This window comes from Myotis brandtii, unplaced genomic scaffold, assembly GCF_000412655.1.
Source record: "Myotis brandtii unplaced genomic scaffold, ASM41265v1 scaffold165, whole genome shotgun sequence".
In the NCBI taxonomy this organism is placed as follows: Eukaryota; Metazoa; Chordata; class Mammalia; order Chiroptera; family Vespertilionidae; genus Myotis; species Myotis brandtii.
Window position 1 is genome coordinate 1,825,791 of NW_005356042.1, and position 22,587 is coordinate 1,848,377.

Below are 22,587 nucleotides of genomic sequence, written 5' to 3' on the forward strand. Positions count from 1 at the left end.
CTCTTATCTGTGCCTGGTCAGGCCTCCTCAGGCACCCACAGATCCAGCGCCGCATACCTGTGCCTGGTCAGGGTCCTCAGGCACCCACAAACCGAGAACCTCACACCTGTGCCTGGTCAGGGTCCTCAGGCACCCACAAACCGAGAACCTCACACCTGTGCCTGGTCAGGGTCCTCAGGCACCCACAAACCGAGAACCTCACACCTGTGCCTGGTCAGGGTCCTCAGGCACCCACAAACCGAGAACCTCACACCTGTGCCTGGTCAGGGTCCTCAGGCACCCACAAACCGAGAACCTCACACCTGTGCCTGGTCAGGGTCCTCAGGCACCCACAAACCGAGAACCTCACACCTGTGCCTGGTCAGGGTCCTCAGGCACCCACAAACCGAGAACCTCACACCTGTGCCTGGTCAGGGTCCTCAGGCACCCACAAACCGAGAACCTCACACCTGTGCCTGGTCAGGGTCCTCAGGCACCCACAAACCGAGAACCTCACACCTGTGCCTGGTCAGGGTCCTCAGGCACCCACAAACCGAGAACCTCACACCTGTGCCTGGTCAGGGTCCTCAGGCACCCACAAACCGAGAACCTCACACCTGTGCCTGGTCAGGGTCCTCAGGCACCCACAAACCGAGAACCTCACACCTGTGCCTGGTCAGGGTCCTCAGGCACCCACAAACCGAGAACCTCACACCTGTGCCTGGTCAGGGTCCTCAGGCACCCACAAACCGAGAACCTCACACCTGTGCCTGGTCAGGGTCCTCAGGCACCCACAAACCGAGAACCTCACACCTGTGCCTGGTCAGGGTCCTCAGGCACCCACAAACCGAGAACCTCACACCTGTGCCTGGTCAGGGTCCTCAGGCACCCACAAACCGAGAACCTCACACCTGTGCCTGGTCAGGGTCCTCAGGCACCCACAAACCGAGAACCTCACACCTGTGCCTGGTCAGGGTCCTCAGGCACCCACAAACCGAGAACCTCACACCTGTGCCTGGTCAGGGTCCTCAGGCACCCACAAACCGAGAACCTCACACCTGTGCCTGGTCAGGGTCCTCAGGCACCCACAAACCGAGAACCTCACACCTGTGCCTGGTCAGGGTCCTCAGGCACCCACAAACCGAGAACCTCACACCTGTGCCTGGTCAGGCTCGTCAGACACCCACCGATCCAGCTCCTCATACCTGTGCCTGGTCAGGCTCCTCAGACACCCACAGTGCCAGTGCCTCAAACTTGTGCTTAGTTTACCTCCTTGAACACTGACAGACCCAGTGCCTTGTACCTGTGCCATTTCTGTATCTTCAGACAAACAGGTTCAGTGCCTCATACCTGTGCCCAGCTGCCTCTTGACACACCCACAGGCCCAGGTGCTCATATTTGAGCTTCACTGATCACCTCAGCCTCAGCCCCAAGACACACCAGGCCTACTATTTATTCACACTGTGCCTTTTCATGCCATATTACAGATTCTACTTTGTGTCATCAGAATCCTCAGAACTCGCCTGGCTGCAGTGGTTCAGCTGGTTGAGCACTTCCCTATGCACCAAAAGGTTGCTGTTTTGATTCCTGGTCAGGGCACATACCTGGGTTGCAGGTTCAATCCCCATTTGGGTAATATACGGAAGGCAGCTAGCTAATCGATGTATCTCTCTTCTCTCTCTCTCTCTCTCTCTCCCTCCTTCCCTTCCTTTCTCAAAGATCAATAAAATAAAAGAAATCTGAGGGGTACTTGAGCCTAGATTTGAAGAAGAGCAGGCATTACCCATCAAAGCACCGAGGGAAAAGCATTCCAGCAACCAGAACAGCAGATGCAAAGGTCCTGTGGCAAGAGCAGCTTTTTCTCAATAGTGAGAGAATTAATTCCCACAGTAAATGCTTTAAGTGACTTAACTTTCCACTTCTCCCAAGCATAGTCCAAGGCTAGTACCCTTCTACACGCTAAGGACAGGTGCTAATTTCATTACATTCAATGGATGCCTTGAGGCATTAAGGCTTAATTCTCTACTGGAACCCCATTGAAATAGGCTGGCCAGGAGGAAACACAGCACAATCTAGAAGATGAAGAAAGGAGTGGGGGCTGGAGGGTAGAAGCTGAGGGGCAAGGCTGGAGAAGGGAGAAGTCTGGGAGGGGTGAAAATGGAAACAGGAAACCACTTAGGACCCCCAGTGGTCATCCAGAGAATACTACCCTGGAGGTGCAGATTCAGGAGGTTCAATCAAACAGGATGAATTGGGAGAATGAGAGAACCAAGTGTGACCCAGAGTTCTCTGGCCTGGGTAATAAAGACGAATGGTGGGGACCCTCACCTGGAAAGGGTCCAGGTTTGGGGGAACCTTACCTGACAGACACAGTTTCACTGGCCACACCATGCCTGACATAGGCTCTCAGATCTCAACAAACAGACTCAATTCTAGAAACCGGACTGAGAACCAGCAAGCCCTCAGACTGACAGATTCCAAGCTGCTGACCTTGGCTGAGGCTAGGTCAACAGACCTCACGTTTTTGGAAAGCCCAGCAATGCCAGTGTCTGACTTGAGACTCTAAAACCTCAACTTGCAAACACAGGTCTCTAGACCTCACCTGTAGCTGCAGTGGGCCTCTTAGACCACATCTCATAGATGTAGCTCCTCAGCCATTCAACAATCTGTGCTGACCTGTGCCCCAGACCTCACTTTATCTAATAAGACCTAACTCTATCTTTTTCCTCACCTGGGTAAGTCAGGCCCTATGCCAACCACACTACAGACCACATCTCGGACTAGTAATGGATCCTCAGGCCTCTAGAATACCTTGAGCTCTGCTCATCACACCTGACCAGGATGCTGACCGAGCTTGGGACACTCTATCTGTCCTCCCCGATCCTAAGGGCTCTCAAGACCTTCCCAGGCAGACCCAGGCACACATACATAGAATGACTTTGTCTTTCCCGTGATGAGAGCCCCACACCGCCCATCTGACCTTGTCCAATCCTACCACGGAAGTTCCCACCTGTGTCTGACCCTCCTTCTCAGGACTCACCAGCCACACCAATTATGCATTTCTGGGCTAAATCGTGCCCACTCATTTTGCCTAACAAGCCCAAGGATGCCAATCTGTACCTGAATCCAGGTGGCACGAACCCACCTAAGATCACGTTTCTACACCTCTGCCCATATGACCCTGGATCAATGGTCTCACTGACAAACCAGCATTGGGCATGGATGCAAAGGCTTCCTTCCCCTGGGAGGTTAGCTCTGCCTGTGTCCTATTCCAGTACCTCATACTGCACGGTCATACACCCGTCAGAGGCAGGAGTTAGACAGCTCCGCTAATGGACCAAGTTTCCCGTACCTGCCTGCATCTCAACCTATAGCCAACTCAGACTCCTCACACCTTCCTGAGAGATCCGGCTTTATCTACATGGGCTCTCAGGCCTAACTTGAGAGGCCCAAGTCTATATCCTATGCTTGACTCTGCTCTTCTCACCTTCTAGACCAGTGGTCGGCAAATTCATTAGTCAACAGAGCCAAATATCAACAGTACAATGATTGAAATTTCTTTTGAGAGCCAAATTTTTTTTTTTAAGGCCACCAAAAATTTTGGTTGCCTCCCCCCCAAAAAATTGGGAGAGATGAGAGAGAGCCAAATTTTTTAAACTTAAACTATATAGGTAGGTACACTGTTATTAACTTAATTAGGGTACTCCTAAGGCTTAGGAAGAGCCACACTCAAGGGGCCAAAGAGCCGCATGTGGCTCGTGAGCCGCAGTTTGCCGACCACAATAGACAGATCCAACACTCACAACCCTGCTTACCCTGTGCATCAATACCTCCCTGAGGAGTCACAGATCTCATCAGACATGGACATCGCTGCATACCTGTGCTCCACAGACCCCACCTGAGAGATGCAGTTCTACCTACTTGTGACTAACCCATGTTCCCCAAGCCTAACTTCTAAGACCTGGGTCAACACACCTGAGCCAGAGCCATGTTCCAAGGACTTCACCTTTAGGATCCAGGCATACGTACCTCTAGCTCCAAAGTCCCTGCACATATCTGCCTACTTGTGTCTAACTTTGGCCCCTGGAGCTCCATAAGCCCCACAGTGCTCTGGCTGACCTGGAATGCTGTACCCTGGTTCTTCAGGCCTCACCAGAAAGACCCAAGGGTACCTATTTTCACCTGAATCCAATACGTGAAAGAGCCAACTCTATCTACCTGCGTTCAACTCTAACTCTTTAAGGTTCATAAGACACTACACACTTGGCAGACAGGCTTTGCCTACCTGCCTTAGACTCTGGTTTCTTAAACTACACTAGGTGGGTCCACTCTACCTATCCGTGGATTGATCTTGGGTTCGCAGACCACACTTGATGGGCCAAGTTTATCTAGCTGCATATGACCCTGGCTCCTTCCACTGTACCTAGCTCCTCAGCCACATCTGGTGACCTTTGCTTGAGTTTGGCTCCTCAAATCACACCTAATAGGATAGTTCTACCTACATGTGCTTGACCTGCGTCCTCAGACAGCACCTGGCAGGTCAGCTCTGCCTACCTGTGCTTGACCTTATCTCCTCAGACCACACATGACAGGACAGTTCTACCTACCTGTACATGACCCTGGCTCTTTATACCATTGATGGCGAACCTTTTGAGCTCGGCGTGTCAGCATTTTGAAAAACCCTAACTTAACTCTGGTGCCGTGTCACATATAGAAATTTTTTGGTATTTGCAACCATAGTAAAACTAAGATTTATATTTTTGATATTTATTTTATATATTTAAATGCCATTTAACAAAGAAAAATCAACCAAAAAAATGAGTTCGTGTGTCACCTCTGACACACGTGTCATAGGTTCGCCATCACTGCTTTATACTGTACCTAGTGGGCCTGCTTTGCCTACCTGTGCTTGACCTGGGCTCTTCAGACTATACTTGATGGCAGCTCTACCTACCTGTACTGGACCCTGGGTCCTCTGGTAAAATCTGTCAGACCATTTCATACTCCTGGTCCCTTACACTGCAGCTGGTGTGCCAACTCTGCCTACCTGAGCTTGACTTTGGCTCCTCCGATCACACCTGGTAGGCCAGCCAGCTACCTACCTGTACATGACCTACCTACCTGTACATGACCCTGGCATTTAAAAAAATATATATTTTTATTGATTTCAAAGAGGAAGAGAGAGGGAGAGAGAGAGAGAAACATCAATGATGAGAGAGAATCATTGACAGGCTGCCTCCTGCATGGCCCCTACTGGGCATGTGCCCTTGACCAAATCAAACCCAGGACCCTTCAGTCTACAGGCCGACGCTCTATCCACTGAGTCAAACCAGCTAGGGCATGACCCTGGCATTTTATACTGTACCTAGTAGGCCAGCTCTGCCTACCTGTACTTGAGCTTCGCTCCTCAGACCATATCTGGTGGGACAGTTCTACCTACCTGTGCTTGACCCTGGGTCTTCAGACAGTACCTGGCAGGTCAGTTCTGCCTACCTGTTCTTGACCTAGGCTCCTCCACAACTGGTAGTCCAGGTCTACCTACCTGTACATGACCATGGCTCCTTATACTGTACCAAATGGGCTCTGCCTACCTGTGCTTGACCTTGGCTCCTCAGACCACACCTGACAGGCCTTCTCTGCCTACCTGTGCTTGACCCTGACTCCTCCAACCTCACATGGCAGGCCAGTTCCGTAAAACTATAGATGACCCTGGCTCCTTACACTACAGCTGGTAGGCCAGTTCTGCCTACCTGTGCTTGATCCTGGGTCCTCAGACACACCTGGTGGGCCAGCTCTGCCTACCTGTGCTTGATCTTGGGTGCTCAGACCACATCTGGCAGGCCAGCTCTGCCTACCTGTGCTTGACTTTGGGTGCTCAGACCTTATCTGGTGAGCTGATTCTACCTACCTGTATGTGACCCTGGCTCCTTATATTGTACTTAGTGGGCATTTCTGCCTACCTATGCTTAGCCCTGGCTCCTCAGACCTCACCTGGTGGTACAGCTCTACCTACTACCTGTACTTGACCTTGGCTCCTCAGACCACACCTGTGAGCCAGGTCTACCTACCTGCAAATAACATTGGCTTTTTTTTTTTTTTAAATTGATTTCAGAGAGGAAGGGAGAGGGAGAGAGAGAAACATCAATGATGAAAGAGAATAATTGATTGGCTACCTCCTGGCATGCTCCCCTCTTCCCCCTGGGCATCAAGCCCGCAACCAGGGCATATGCCCTGACCGGGAATGGAACCGTGACCTTCTGGTTCATAGGTCGCCACTCAACCACTGAGCCACGCCATCTGGGCAGACACTGGCTCTTTATACTGTGTGTGGTGTGTCAGCTCTGCCTACCTGCACATGATCCTGGCTCCTCATACTGTACTTGGTGGGCCAGCTCTGCCTACCTTGCTTGACACTGGCTCCTTAGACCACACTGGGTGGGAAAGTTCTACCTACCTGTGCTTGACCCTCCATCCTTAGACTAAACCTGGAAGGCCAGTTCTTCCTATAGATGACTGTGGCTACTTACATTGCAGCTTGTGGCCCAGCTCTACCTACCTGTACTTGACCCTGGGACCCAGAACACACCTGATAGGCTAGCTTTGCCTACCAATGCTTGACCCTGTGTCCTCAGACCTGCCCACCTGTGCTTGACACTCGCTCCTCAGACCTCACCTGGTGGGATAGTGCTGCCTACCTGAGCTTGCTCCTGGCTGCTAAGACTGCACCTGGTGGGCTTTCTTTGCCTACCTGTACCTCATCTTACCTGCTTACATCTCATTGAATGCATTCGATTCTTACCTAAGCTTGACTGTGACTTTTTAGATTTCACTTGTCAGACCCAGTTTATTAACTTGACCTGATCCTGGCCCGAATAGGTCTTCCCCGACAAACCCTGTTCTACCCACCTGTGCCTAACACACTGACAGAGCCAAGGATACAAACCTGTGCCAGGTGCAGATTCCATAGACCTTACCTGAGAAACTCAATTCCATATACGTGTACCTGGCCACAACTCCTCAACCTCACATGAAATCTCTACAAGATAGGTAGAGAGACAGTTCTACCTGCCAAACCTGACCTTACCTGGGAGATTGTACCTAATCCCAGCACCTCAGATCTCACCAGAGAGATCCTGCTCTATCCACCTGTTTTCACTCCATATTCTCAGAGGTAATCTGAGATTCAGTTCTTTCTAGATGAGCCTAACCCTGGCTCCTCAGGCCTCTCCTACAGATCTGCTCTACCTACCTGTGCCTGAGCTCACCAGTGAGACAGAACTTTAGCCATGGCTTTTCAGGTCAACCTACCTCTGCTTGCCCTTGATTTCACAGACACAACCTGAAACACTCAACTCTACCTACCTGTGCTTGACCCCAGCTCCTCAGATGTAGAATAAGAACCAGGGCCTGACCTTAGCAGCTCAGAACTTACCTGTTCAAGACCCAAAAGTACTAACCTGTGTATCTCCCTTCAACTCGGACTTCACTTGACACCCTGCTCCACACACCTGAGTCAGACCCAGAATTCGCAAACCTTCCAGATGGATGCAGTTCTACACCCCTTGGCCTGACTCCAGCTTTCAGTCTTTTCCCATCGACCTCTATGCAACACCAGAACTGCTCAGACATCACCTGAGGACAAAGTCTGACCCCGACCTGTCAGAACTCACCTGTCAGACTCAGCTCTGTCTCTGCCTATCTTTGGCTCCAGTTGGTCCTTACCTGACCAACCCAGTTCTACCTAAATGTGCCTAATCTTGGCTTCTCAGGCCTCCTTAAGAAACCTAGTCACACACACCTTGTCTGATTCCAGCACCTGAGACCTCAGACAGATGTAGCTTTACCTGGCAGACTCCAAGTCACCCCTTATTCATTTCACTTCCTGCAATTTCAGTTAACCAGGGGCAACCATGGTCCAAAAATATTAAATGGAAAATTCCAGAAATAAACAATTTACAAAATTTTAATTGCACACCATTCTGAGTAGGGTGATGAAATCTCATTTCATCCTGCTGCATTCTGCCCAGGATGCAAATCATCACCTTTTATAACCAGGTGCATTCTTACCGCTCTCTCATGTAGGCTCCTCTAACCCTACCCCAGCCAGAGCCCAATGCCACAGGCCATGCCTTGCCTAGTTATGGAACCTCAGAGGTTTCTGCAGTACCTTGTGCTCTGCCCATCACACCTGGTCAGGATGCTGAGAGCCCGGTGGTTGCCCTGGCTCAGGGGATTCACCTATGTTTGTCTAATCCTGAGTTCTAATCCCCTCATTTGAGTGATCAGCTACCCATTACCTGACGATGACTTCTCAGAACTGACCAGAGAGACCCCAATATATGTACCTGTCCCAGATCTAAACCTCAACTCACAGATCCAGATTTAAATACCTGTATGTGACTTTGGATCCTCAGACCTCACTTGATAGAACCATCTCTAAATACCTGTTTCTCCTCCAGAATTCAAAGACCTCACCTGTACCTTTACCTGTCCTGCACCTTCTAGAACCCACCTGTACCTGTCCTGGTTCCTCTTCACACCTCACCAGGCAAAATTAGCTCTTCACTGTGTGCTGACTGGCGAGCCCGGAGACAGCCCCCGATTTACTGCCATGCCCTTGCTTGATCCCAACACATGAAGCTGCCCCATGACCGACCTCAACAGATCGGGCCTCACTTCACATACCTCTGCCCAACTGGACTCTTCTAACCTTACCTCAGAGTCAATGCAATATCCCTATGTCTGTCCTGACTCCTCTGCCTCACCTGAGACCCCCTAACTCCTGAACTTCACCTGCCCCTGTTCTTGGCTCCTCCGATGCCAACGACTCAATTCAGCAACATATACTTTTAGTGAACCAGGCAGGTCCCTCCTCCAGCTACTGTGGCATGTGGTATGTTTGGCCTGGCCAGGAGGCCTCTGCTGTGCCTGGCCACCTAGGCCTCACTAGGCAGCCCTAGATCCATGTTCCTGTGCCCAAGTATCATTCCTAGGCCTTACCTGGGAGACACAGCCTCTCCCTAAGCCAGATCCCAGCTCATCTCTGCATGCTGGGCAGTTACGGGCACTGAACACCCAGACTAGGACACAACCTGGCTAGCTTCCTGGCTACCAGGAGCACATGTCCCAGACCACCACTCGCTCAGGCTCCAGATCCTGGGAGGAGGTGAAAGGTGCCTCCCCTCCCTTAGCAGGCACGTAGCATTTGTTACAGCTGCAGTCTCTCTCAACCGCAGTTCCTCATCTGGGCCACTGGATGTAGAAAATTATTTGAGTGACTTCTCAATTCTCCCAAGGATGGTACATAACTAGTCCCATTCTAGAAAGAAATTAAATCATTGCACACCGTAGGTACCTTAGAGCTTAATTCTCTCCCAGACTCCACGGCCTTTAGAGCTTTCAAAGGTTATATTTGTGAATGCTGTCACCATGCAAACAGTCTAAAGGCCTGGAAACAGCCCCAGGGATCAAGCCCTCTTCGGTGAGCTTGCCATGGTTATGCCCCCCGCATTCACAGCACCCACAGCGCACCCTGCACCCCAAGTCTTCCCTGCATTGCACAGCCGGAGGCCTTCTCACACCACTGCTGCCCTCAGGCAAGCTGCAAGGAAAGCTCCCGCTCATTGCTTGGCACCAGGTGTGGCTCTAGCAGAGATGAGTCCATGTGACCACATGTCGGTAGAGTGGCCCACAGCTCTGCCACTCAGTCAAATTTTGCTCTGCAAGCTGCCTAGCAAGGCCCTTCCCAGGCCCTGGGCCTGGTGCCTCCTCTTTGCTGCCCTCCAGTTGCACCTGCACAATCTTCCCAGGCCTGCCTGGTCACACCCGCTGCCTCTCCCTGCCCCTTGGCCTTTTCAGATTGCGGCTGTAGTTCCGGAGAAAGGTCACCACTGAGAATAACTCATAGCCTCAGCTTCAAGAGGAGGGTAGGGGCGGCTGCCAGGCACCCAGGGGAGTGTCACCCTAGCCTTGTAAGCTTGACTCCCCCTCAGTGGAAGTGGAGCCCTCATCCTGACTGGGCTGCTCCTGCCCCACAGGCCTCTCTGGGGGCCTCTTGGCCAGACATGCAGCAGGTAATCAATAAACGTTGACCTGACCCCATAGGACCCTTATCTGTGGCTCAACAGTCATGACTTAGAGAAGGACACATAGTTAACCCAGCAAGGAAGTGCCTTTACTTACATCCCAGAACTCGAACATGTTTTGAGGGTCAATTCCAAACTCCTTCACTTTGGTCTACAAACAGCAAAGGGAGAGGGAAAGAAGCACGATTAGCTGGACAAGAACAAGAGCTCCAGGGCATAAGGAGTTGTGCGGTCCGAGCATGGGAGCACCCCCACCTTCCGCAGAGGCCCAGATGGGGCAGGGCTGGAACAGCCTATGAGTACAGGACAGGGACCAAGAGCTGCCCGCCCCCAGAACTGGACACCAGGCCAGCTCAAATCCAGCATGCCAGTGGCCCAGCACCTGTGAAACCTTCCTGCTGAGGGGGTTGCACACCCAGTACGAGGACCTGGCCCACATGCTGCTCTGGCAAGACCCACCTGTATCTGCCTGTCAGAGTTCCAGAGACTGACCCCCCTCCCTGGACATCTGGGAAACTGAGCCTAGTGCTGGAACCCGAGCCCTGGAAGGGGCTACCTCCAGGCCAGGTGCCACACAGCCAGGACACCTGCCCAGCCCTTTCAAAATCTGGGATGGCGACTCTGCCCTAGGAAGCCTTCAGGGATGATCAATCTGATTCCTCAGGGGCTCCAGTCCCCCAGGTAGAGGTGCCGGCTTCCTGGCCAGCAGGAGCACCCACATGTCTCTGACCACCACTTGCTCAGGCTCTGCCGGACAGTGGCACTGTGGTTAGCCAGCCTAAGGAGGGCCGCCTGTCTCCCTCGATGGGCAGGTCAGCAGTGGAGGCAGGAAGAGGTGGAAGGGGTGGGAGGGAGCAGTAAGGAACCTGGGTGTGGTTCCAACTCTGACAAAGCCCAGCACAAAGCCCTCCGCACACCAAGTGCTCACAAGGTTTGCCATGGTTGTTATTCCGAGCCCCACCCTGCCCCGCTGGCCCACTCCCACCCTACCTTGCACAACCTCCGGCCAGGCAGACTATGAGACCTGGCAGGTAGGTGGCCCGCATTCTAATCCCGCAACCACCGGGGGAAAAGTCACATCCTCATGTAAGAACTGGGATGCAACCCCAACCCCATTTGGGAAGAAGCTGGTGGTAGGGAGGTCGTGTGCATGGAGTGTTCCGAATTATCACCCAGGCCTTGGAAATGCATCGGGCTGCCCTGATCTCACTGACTGCAAAGCCCTTGGAGCTGCAGAGACTTGGGAGAATGCAGAAAAGACAAGGGGAGTTTGTAGCTCACTTCCCTCATAGGCACCCAACCAACCCTCCTATCCCATCAGCCAAGCCAAGGTTCCCGAACCTGTGAACCGCATCTTGGCGAGTACTTTGAAAGGCCATGTCCTTATGTGGTGTGGGCCCTCCCGGGGAGGTAGTCTGGGGACCCATGCGGCCACTTACCGTATTAGTAGACAGGGCAACAAAGTGCTTCGCAACAGAAGAAGGCTACAAGAGACAGAGCCAAGTTACATTGAACCCATCCCAGGGGGCCACCCATGGGAGGGACACTCCCATCTCTAGAGAAACCCAGGTCCTTGGTTCTGAGGCTGTTGGAGGAGCCCCACCTCAAGGTCAAGAGGACAGAGAGGTCGGCTGGCCCATCTACCTCATCAGCATACAAGGCCCAAGAATAGCCCTCCTTATACAGTGGGTGTGGCCAGGGGAGGAGAGGATCCCACAGAGCCAAGGGGCCTTAAAGAAAGGGCCCTCAGCCAATTAGAGCAGGTTTTGCCACATTAACCAGGAAAGTCAGGCACCAGAGAGGCTGCTGAGCCACTCAGGTGGATGGGCATCCCCTCCCCGTCCTTCCTGGCCCACACACTGCCCACTGCCCACTGCCCACCGCCCACCGCCCACCCAGCACTCACATCCTTGGACGACTGGAGGAGCCACTCCCTTGCCGTCTCTGCGTTCGTGATGGTCTCCTGGGTGGTAAAGGTCTGCAACCAGAGAGCACAGCAGTCTGAGCAGCAAAGGCCATGTGGGTGCCCGGTTGTCACAAGGAGCAGTGCATGACTCCACATAACCTCCACCCACAGGTCCACAAAGCCATGGTGAGTGGCTGTGTCTGGGGCTAAAAGGGGCCTGGAAGTAGCAGCGACATCCTGTGATTCCAGGACTTCACAACCAGAGGGAGAGGGGAACCATACTAAGAGCCACAACCCACCCCCTTCCTCTGATCCCCGCCACAGGTCAAAGGCCAGAGCATCTTCCAGAAGAGCTGTGGCCACGCCTGGACGTTCCTTCAGCCCAGGCTAGGCGGTATCTCAGAATTCAGATGGGATTTTTAATATTTTATGTGCATTAATGTGAGTAAATAGGGCAGACATGACAACAAACAAAACGCTTACATTATCTGAGCATGGCTCTGGGATCAGAAAGGAGCAGATACTAGGGACAGGTCACTAAGGATGAGAACAGTCCCAGGCTGAGCACAGATCCCATAAAGCAACTGGGTATGGCCTGAAGACCAAGATTCCAACTGATGAGTTCAGGCTTTTATCAGGTAAACAGTGAATGCCCCCAGACAAGGAACAGTCTGAGGGCAGCTGTGCTGACTGGATCCACAACACAGAGTCCACTCAGAAGTGGTGGGGAGGGTCCCATGCCCTGCCCCCACCCCAACACACACAGGGGAGCCAGGCTGGGTTTGAGGCCCGTACCTTGGAAGCGATGATGAACAGGGAGGACTCAGGGTTCAGGTTGGACAAGGTTTTGGCAATGTGGGTCCCATCAATGTTGGAGACAAACCAGACCCGGGGTCCTCCCGAAGAGTACGGCTTAAGGGCTTCAGTCACCATGAGGGGTCCCTGTGGGGAGACGTAGCATCAGAAAACGAGATTCCAAGGGGAAGAGGTAGGGACAGCCAGGTCCCATCATTGGAGAAACCAAGGCCCTGGATGGGACCCCTCACCCCACCCCAAGACCGTCCTCTCCTTACCAGGTCCGAGCCCCCGATGCCGATGTTGATGACGTCTGTGATGGGCTTGCCCGAGTACCCCTTCCAGTCACCACTTCGGACGCGCTGGTGTAGTGAGAGATGTGATTAGCCCAAAACCCTAAGGATAAGCTGCTGCTCAAACACATCATTACTGCTTCCTCCTTATGCCTCAGTCCTAACTTTCAGGCCCTCACAGGGGCCCATGGAGTGGCAGATGCCTGCCACACTCATCACCAGCTATTTCATCATTAGCAAAGTGGGATACATCCTCACCGCACAGTAATATTGTCAAAATTTATAAAACAAGGGCGAACTCTAGCAGAACCCAACGTATCAGAGACCAAGAGATGCGAAATGCCCATCACTAACACTCGTCTGTACCAAACGCACAGCCAACCTCCATATGGACCTCAAATGATTCTTGCCCCCCGGTATTCACTCCCTAGCACGGTCCCTATGCTGAACAGGGCTGAGCTGTGCACCCTTTTTGGTACTGCGGGCAGGATGGCGCATGACTTCAGAGGCTGGGTCATGAAAGGTTTCGTCTTGCTCTCTTGTATGACTCACTTTTGGTGGAGCCATCTACTATGTTGGAGGACACACAAAAGTTCACATGCCAGTTCCAACAGCCAGGGCCAATTCACCATCCATGAATGGGAACCACCTGGGAAGAAGATCCTCCAGAACCTGCCAAACATTCAGGTTAAGTGCAGCCCTGGCAAACACCCTGACCACAACCTCAAGGGAGACCCCCAAACCAGTTAAGCCAGTCCATAATTTCTGACCCATAGAAACTATGTGAGATAAACGTTTATTGCTGTTTTAAGCCAAATTTGGGTGTAATTTGTTATCCTATATAATAAAAGGCTAATATACACATTGACCAAATGGCAGAAAGACTGGTCGCTATGACGTGCACTGAACATCAGGGGGCAGACACTCAAGGCAGGAGCTGCCCGCTGGTGGTCAGTGCACTCCCACAGGGGGAGCGCCGCTCAGCCAGAAGCCCTAAGCTGGGCTCACAGCTGGCGAGTGCAGCGGCGGTGGCGGGAACATCTCCTGCCCCCATGGCAGCACCAAGGATGTCCGACTGATGGCTTTGGCCCGTGTGGGGAGCGGGCTGAAGCTGTCAGTCGGATATCCCCCGAGGGCTCCCAGACTGCGAGAGGGCGCAGGCCGGGCTGAGGGAACCCCCCAAGTGCACAATTTTCATGCACCGGGCCTCTAGTCCTATATAATAAAAGTGTAATATGCAAATGGTCCGACCAGTCGGCGGGGGACAGGGCTGGCGAGCATGTGGCGCCAGACTAGCCAAGGTGCGTGCCAGAGGGCAGAGTGAGGGGCGGCAATGGGGTGGGGGGTGGCGGCGACCAGCGGTGGGGCAATGGGTGCCCCTTGCCGTCCCCAGATTGGCCTGCCAGGATCGCCTCCCACAGAGGGAGGCCACTGGCAGCAGTGGCGCAATGGGGGGCACAATGTTGGGTTTGAAAATTCACAGCCTCTCAAGGAAGCAAGTGATGCTAAAATTAAGAGATGGTTCTTTGCCCCAGCCTGTGTGGCTCAGTTGGTTGGATGTCATCCGATGCCCCAAAAGGTTCCTGGTTTGATTCCTGGTCAGGGCACATGTTCAGGTTGCACAGGGGGTGTGCGGGAGGCAGTCCATCTATGTTTCTCTCTCATTTCCTTTCTCTCTAAAAATAAATTTTTTTAAAAAGAGAGAGAGAGATGGTTTCTTGGCAAAGAGCAAATGCAGAGCACTGTCACAAAAGCATAGCATGAAGACAACGCTGAGAGTGTAGCTGTAAACCCTCTAAGACCTTAGAAAAAGCTAAGGTGGTAACACAGAGAACCTTTTGGTGAGATAAAGCTTCTAAGAAGCTCAAGATTATTATCTCTGTGGTCTCAGAAGCAATGGTAAGAAAAAGTTATCTTGAAGACATTTGTGGGTATTACTTTTGTCTAATGGAGTGAACCCCTCAATAAGCTTTATAGGAGAATCTCAAAGTTTCTTTTCTTTTTTTAAAAGAAATATTTTTATTGATTTCAGAGAGAGGAAGGCAGAGAGAGAGAAAGTTAGAAACATCAATGGTGAAAGAGCATCATCTATGGGCTGCCTCCTGCACGTCCCCCACTGGGGTTGGAGCCTGAAACCCGGGTATGTCTTATGACCAGAATGAAACTGTGTCCTCCTGGTTCATGGGTCGACACTCAACCCCTGAGACACACTGGCCAGGCGACACAAAGTTTTTAAGATAACTGAATTGGCAGAAACACCACCAGTTTAGACTAAAAGGGACAGGGATGGTACAACGGGAGAAGAAGCCTTTAGATACCCACATTTCTACAGGAATAGGCAGGCTGACAAAACCATGCATTTGCAAGTACCTTTCATATAAAAGGAACGAATGAAGCCCAAACCAAAACCCCTAAGGCAGTGGTTCTCAACCTTCTGGCCCTTTAAATACAGTTCCTCATGTTGTGACCCAACCATAAAATTATTTTCGTTGCTACTTCATAACTGTAATGTTGCTACTGTTGTGAATCATAATGTAAATATCTGATATGCAGGATGGTCTTAGGCGACCCCTGTGAAAGGGTCGTTGGACCGCCAAAGGGGTCGCGACCCACAGGTGGAGAACCGCTGCCCTAAGGGATGATTCCCAAGCGTTGAGTGCTAACCAAGTAACTGCCAAAATGTGTCCTGCGTGCCTCCCATTCCCCCTCTTTTTGAAAGGAATTATCCTATCAGGTAGCCTGTGCTTATTTCACCTTTGTATACTGGGTGTATGAGGGGGTAAATAATTTGTCTCTTTAATTCACATGTCTTCAGATCTAAAGGAACTGTATTTAAGTTGTACTAAAAGAAATGAAGCCCTAGCCATTTGGCTCAATGGACAGAACGTCAGCCAAAGGGTCTGGTCAAGGGCACATACCTTGGTTGCAGGCTCCTCCCTGGCCCGGGCCCTGGTCACAGAGTGTGCAGGAGGCAACCCATCGATGTGCTTCTCTCACATCAATGTTTCTCTCTGTCTTTCCCTCTCTCTAAAATCAATGGAAATATATCCTTGGGCGAGAATTAAAAAAATAAGGAAGAAAGAAATGCAGGTATTACTATACTTGTACCTAACTGAGATGATGAGGTTCCTGACGTCTAGCTGATATTGTAATGGGATATCACCTTAGACCAGTGATGGCGAACCTTTTGAGCTCGGCCTGTCAGCATTTTGAAAAACCCTAACTTAACTCTGGTGCCGTGTCACATATAGAAATTTTTTGATATTTGCAACCATAGTAAAACAAAGACTTATATTTTTGATATTTATTTTATATATTTAAATGCCATTTAACAAAGAAAAATCAACCAAAAAAAATGAGTTCGCGTGTCACCTCTGACACGCGTGTCATAGGCTCGCCATCACTGGTCTAAACTATATGACATTAAACTGATGGAAGCTGTTAGCAGAGCCCAGCAAGGACCCACGATTCAGAGTCAGAATGATGGACTTGACAATAAGCTAAGTGAGTGGGAGACACTGCCATTCACAGGATGTAAACAGAATTTCCGGAGGATGAGGCCCAGAAATCAGGATTTTAAAAAGATTCCCAGGTGATTCTAATGTGCAGCCCAGGTGGAGAACCACTGCCTTAGGAGAAGGTGACTGGGAGATTTTGCATGTGGAGGAACATGATGAATTCCTGGAAGCCAGAGGGCAGAGTATGGCAGCCAACTTCCAAGATGGTTCCCAGGGATCCTTGCCTCCTGGCATTGCATTCATGTTCTTATACAGTCCCCTCCCACTCTGATCAGAGCTGGCCTGTAAAACCAATAGGTACTAGAGAAATCAAAGACTAATTTCTGATGCTCGCTCATGAAAGACCTTGAGGCACTCTGGATCATTTGCTCTGGGGAAAAGCAGCTGCCTTGACCTGAGGACAATCAAATAGTCTGTGGAGAGGTCCACCTGATGAGGCACCGCAAGGCTCCCAAAAGCCAGCACTAACTGCTAATGAGCCACTTGAAAGCAGATCCTGCAGCCCCCATCAAGCCTGTCAATGAGCGTAACCTTGGGCCAACGTCTGAACTACAAGCCTATGGGACCTGAGGCAGAACCAGCTAGCAGAGACGCTGCGAATCCTGATCCACAGAGATGTTGGTTGCTCTTTTCAGTTGCTAAATTCTGGAGTAATTTGAAGACCCAGCAACTCTTAATTTTGCTTTAAATAATAAAGTAATCAACCTATGGACATTTTTTCATCAATACAAAAAAGGAAGTAAGTTGCACATTTTCTCGATCTCACTACTAAAGTTTTGTTATAATAAAGCTCCTCAGAGGAGAAATGTGTTTATCTTTAATATAACTACACACACTCTTTATTTGACCAGATGGTATTTTACGACACATGCCAATTCTGTAACTTCCTTTTTTAAAATCATAGTATATCCTAAACAGCACGGCAGGTCAATGCAACCATAGCTCCCTAATCCCTAATGGTGCTTCCCAATTCCTATGGTGTATGAACACACACTGATCCTACTGATCAGTGCCCTCTGATAAATGAGCTCTTTTCAGTTTTTGCCACTACAATCAAGGTCATGGCATCCTCACCCAATATCGGTGAACTTTTTGTTTGTTTTGCTAATCCTCATCTGAGGATACATTTTCCCATTGATTTTTATAGAAAGTGGAAGAGAGGAAGGGAGGAGGAGAGAGAAACATCGATTGGTTGCCTCCCAAATGCGCCCTGACTGGGGCCGGGGACTAAACCTGCAACCCAGGTACATGCCCTTGATTAGGAATCGAACCCGTGACCCTTCAGTTCATGGGCCAGCACTCTAACCACTTAGCAACACCAGCAAGGGCCTGGGGAACTTTTAAGAGCATAGCCATGGGGAGTGTTCCTCACCATGGAGCTGCTGCCATTCAGCGGCTTTTCTACACTATAAATATCCTATGAGTCTGAGTCAGGTCCTCCAGCAGCCAGCTGTATGGGAGAGCTCTCCTGGAATAGGCTCCCCAGACAGCCGGTGGCACACTCTCCACACGGCATGCCTGAGCACAGAAGGGCTGATCCACAGAGCAGCAGGCTTTCCCAGGCATGTCAGCTCTGGCACTCACAACAGATGGCTGGAACTCTCCTTCTTCATACCCAGGGCCACCACCCATATCAATCACTGTTAAGGAATATTCTGGAAACCAGATTCCCATCAGGATCCCAAGCCTCCCTCACCCTGGGAAGTATTACTCATTCGGCTGCCAGGCCCCTAGGATTGATGCCCAGATCACCTCCTGCCATTTCAGGTCTGAAAATGGCTCTTAGCCAAAGCAACCAGACTTTGACCAGCCTCCTGGGGGCCACTGCTTTCAGTACAAGCTGACCAGAACCCAGATTATCACTCCCAGAGTGATAATCACACACGTCACGAACATGCACACACCCACACAGACAAACAAGCCCACAGACATCAACCCTGTACTCCAGGCTTGAGGACGTCTGCCACCCATTGCAGGATCACCCCTGGGCAAGACACTGAGGCAACAGTGTTGATGTGGCAAAATCTCTAGCTGGTCTCTGAGGCTATACCCCTACAGCCCCACGCAGGAAGTTATGTACATTCACGCTGACAATAGGGCATCTCTTACATATTTATAAGTACAAATAAGCTGCAGAAGAGTAGGTAAAAACAAACCTGTGTGTACGCATGGGTATGTGTGTATTTCAAAGAGGAGATGACAGCTGCATGCGTGCATGCCTAGGAAGCCTTTGGGGATGTAGTCAAAGCAAGATTAAAGCATGTCTTTTATCGAGTTCTAGACTAGGTAATGAGGGCATATGACTAAACACAGATTAGAAAAGCAAGACTCTTCCCCACTCTCCCATCCCTCACTTTTCTTTTCAGACCTTGGCCACTGGCCAGTTTGTCCATGAGCCCACAGGTGTCTGTAGTTCAGGAAGGAAGCTGCTCCACTGCTGCCAGTAGTGGGTTCCCTCAGAACCGGGTCAGGGAAATTCGTGCCTTAGCAGAGCCCCCAAGGGCCAGCAATCACAGAGACCACCCCCCCTTAGGCTGCAGTGAGGGCTGAGTCCTCTCCGAAGAGAGTGGAGGTGTGGCCCACCATGGCCCCCAAACTCCCAAATACACGCACACATACAGCTAAAGGCAAGTCCGGCCCAATAGCTGCTTACCTGGCAGAAAGACTTCATCTTCTCTAGGACCCTGTTGACCTCCGGCATCACATCCTTGCCATCCACCAGAATGGGTGTGTTTGACCGGTTCCGCAGGGCCACATGCAGCACTGCCCGATTCTGGGGACAGAGTCAGAGTGAGAAGATCCCCACCCCAGGGCAGCCACACTCCCAGCTGGGCACGGTGCAGTGTGGCCCGGACAGTCAGCTCGACCCTTACTCATTGGACATGCAGGCCCGAGGTCTCCGTCAGTACTATGGTCTCACACGGAGAATCCGCTGTGTGCTTATGGAAATGGGGGCTACCCCGGACCCCGGGGGAAAGGCAAAGCATGTGCTGCAGATGATCACAAAGTGATAGAGACCGGAACAAGCCTAGGACAAGCCCCAAGGGCCCATAGGTATTCAGGGTGTGAAAAGCCAAGGAAAAAGGTAGTGAGCGAAGGTAGAGAGTGGTGACAACACAGGTCAGACAAGCAATGGCTTCAGAGGACTAGGGCTCACTCATTAAGCCTAAAGGCATCTCATCTTCCTGATCAGAGGACATGGTGTTTGCTGGCACCTTTTGAAAAGTGCCCCCAGTCTCTTGAATGTAAAGCAAAGCAGGCAACTCAAGCTTCCCTCACCAAGCAGCCCCATCACAAACAAATCGGACCCTAAGTCTGTGGTGCCAGGCAGCTGGCCTTGTCATGCAAGAGCAACAGCCTCATCAAGCTGAAGCCAGCAGAGGAGTCCTTGAAGGAAACAGACCTAAAGATGCCAGGTGGGCAGGAAAGAGATGGTCTTCACTAAGGTGGAGGGCTTCATGCTACCTTGCCCGACCCCACTTCAACAGGTAAATGTACCCCTCCATGAAGCCCTCCTTGATTGCAGCCTCTCTCCGTCTAGCCCAGCAGTGCAATCCTGACTCTACCTCTTACGGATATGACTCTTGGATAAGTCGCCTGACCTCTGAGCCTTGGGTTCCTCATGTGTAAAAGGAGGATAATAATATCTTGAGGCCAGGCCTCTGAGTGCTCAGTGATTATTATGCCTCCAGGCTTCCACAGCAATTCAGGAGCTGGTCTTCTTCTTGACTCCTACCACTGAGGAGGTTTATTTTTTGACATAAGAGTTTTCTTTTCATTAATAAAACGTGGCGCAAAGCTAGATCAAAGTTCTCCACGCATGCCCTGAGAAGCCCTCTCCTCACAGGTTTGAAACGTGCTCTCCCTAGGCAGACACCGGGAGCCATTCCATGCTTACCAAGTTCAGACCATCAGTCTTGGGGAAGACACCCCCCAAGGCCCGGCAACGGGCTGGAGGAAATAGGCCTTCAGGCCCCTTGTTAAGCAAAAGTATTGCCTAACAGGAGGGGTGAAGACACAGTGAGGCCAACGGTCATGAGAAGGAAGGAAGAGGCCCTGGGGGACCTGAGAAGTCTGATGCCACCAGGCCTGCTCACCTCAGTGAAATTTATCTTCTCGCCGTTGAACATGTTCTCCCGGGCGGCCTCCACGCCCCTGGACTTGGCCTGCAAGAGAAGACACTAGGGCTGGGAACCACCCACATGAGCCACCGGGACTCCAAATTCCCGGGCACAAGGCTTGGTGCAGCCTCGGGTGAGGCTGACAGACGGCTGCAGCCTTGCTCAGTGATTATTATGCCTCCAGGCTTCCACAGCAATTCAGGAGCTGGGCCCCCAAAGCCTGGCCTTCTTCTTGACTCCTACCACTGAGGAGGTTTATTTTTTGACATAAGAGTTTTCTTTTCATTAATAAAACGTGGCGCAAAGCTAGATCAAAGTTCTCCACGCATGCCCTGAGAAGCCCTCTCCTCACAGGTTTGAAACGTGCTCTCCCTAGGCAGACACCGGGAGCCATTCCATGCTTACCAAGTTCAGACCATCAGTCTTGGGGAAGACACCCCCCAAGGCCCGGCAACGGGCTGGAGGAAATAGGCCTTCAGGCCCCTTGTTAAGCAAAAGTATTGCCTAACAGGAGGGGTGAAGACACAGTGAGGCCAACGGTCATGAGAAGGAAGGAAGAGGCCCTGGGGGACCTGAGAAGTCTGATGCCACCAGGCCTGCTCACCTCAGTGAAATTGATCTTCTCGCCGTTGAACATGTTCTCCCGGGCGGCCTCCACGCCCCTGGACTTGGCCTGCAAGAGAAGACACTAGGGCTGGGAACCACCCACATGAGCCACCGGGACTCCAAATTCCCGGGCACAAGGCTTGGTGCAGCCTCGGGTGAGGCTGACAGACGGCTGCAGCCTGGCACCCTCTCCCACCGCCGAGTAAGAAGGGTCGGCTCAGAACCTGAGTTCAGGCCAGGAGCTCAGAGCCCTGCAGTGGCACAGTCACTGAGGTCCACAGAGCAGGAAGTAAAGATGCTCAAGGACATGGGGGCTCCCAGGAGCCCAGCTTGCCCACCACACTGTGGGTTACAGGTCAAGCCTCCCAATAAGAACATTACCAGGTCCACCAGCATCTTCATCACACCGTCTGTCACCAGGTTCTTGGAATAATCCACCAGAATACGCCCATGGCTGGTATCGAGGTTCAAGCTGCAGAAAGATGGCAGAAGCCGTTGGCCACACCCAGGTACCCCCAGCCTGCTCCCTAACCAGAAGTGCTTCCAGAAAAAAACATCCTCTTTGTGCCATACCCCACACAGGCCGCAGCGGCCCAGCACAGGGTGGTATCTGTCACCTGCCTGCCCACCGGGCTGACCTGCGGCAGCGGCACAGTGAGAAGGGCCGCCCTCTGAACAGAACGCACGTCTCTGGGTGAGGAGCCGTTCCTCTGCTAAAACCGAGCTGGGGGATGGGAAGACACAGAGCGAGGTTCACTGTCCCTCCCTAGTCCAGGGAGTGACCAGCCCCTCCCTGAACTCCCACTCTGCGCCTCAGCTTACTCAGGGGAGGGCCCAGGGGACAGGGCTGGCCACAGGGGACTTCCAGCCGGAGCCGCAGGCCACCCCTCCCCAACACACCTGCACCAGAGCACGGTGGGCCCATTCCCATTCCCCCAAGATGTCCTCTAGTAGACTCCTTGCTATTTCCTGGTCCTTCACAGGTCTCCGGCCCTGGCCTCTTCCGCGGGAATCACGTCCCCACATCTCCACCCTTCCACCAGACGGCCCGCAACCCCCCGGCCTGCCCCACCCAGACCGAACCCCGATAGGGTCCCACGCCCTCAGCAGCGAGCGGGTGGAGGGCCGCGCGGTGGGGACAGGGGGAGGGTGATGGGCACGTCCCCGTGCAGGGGAGCGCGGGCCCACTTCTCAGGGCTAAGCAGCCCAGGGAGGGACCTCCGGCGAGTTCCCGGAACCTGCTTCAAGGAGGCGTCAAGGACGAAGTGCGGCCTGGGTCCTGAT

The 22,587-nt window shown here is 52.0% G+C and overlaps 1 protein-coding gene across 2 annotated transcripts in view; it reads right to left on the reverse strand.

Moving 5' to 3' along the window:
- The window catches only part of GPI (glucose-6-phosphate isomerase), a 30,962-nt gene extending 8,618 nt beyond the window's left edge, over nucleotides 1-22,344 (reverse strand). Inside the window, exons 1-10 of one of the 2 annotated variants that reach the window (XM_005862473.2) lie at nucleotides 22,204-22,344; nucleotides 21,942-22,027; nucleotides 21,685-21,775; nucleotides 21,302-21,370; nucleotides 19,230-19,349; nucleotides 13,044-13,127; nucleotides 12,766-12,912; nucleotides 11,971-12,042; nucleotides 11,504-11,548; nucleotides 10,162-10,215 (exon numbers count right to left, since the gene is read on the reverse strand). In XM_005862473.2, coding sequence (XP_005862535.1) covers nucleotides 10,162-10,215; nucleotides 11,504-11,548; nucleotides 11,971-12,042; nucleotides 12,766-12,912; nucleotides 13,044-13,127; nucleotides 19,230-19,349; nucleotides 21,302-21,370; nucleotides 21,685-21,775; nucleotides 21,942-22,027; nucleotides 22,204-22,329 — 894 coding nt within the window. In that variant the 5' untranslated portion in view covers nucleotides 22,330-22,344. Of the gene's footprint in view, nucleotides 1-10,161; nucleotides 10,216-11,503; nucleotides 11,549-11,970; nucleotides 12,043-12,765; nucleotides 12,913-13,043; nucleotides 13,128-19,229; nucleotides 19,350-20,673; nucleotides 20,760-21,301; nucleotides 21,371-21,684; nucleotides 21,776-21,941; nucleotides 22,028-22,203 lie in introns of those variants that run through there. The other variant, XM_014536615.1, reaches the window with a different exon arrangement.
- Between the last annotated feature and the right edge of the window lie 243 nt (nucleotides 22,345-22,587).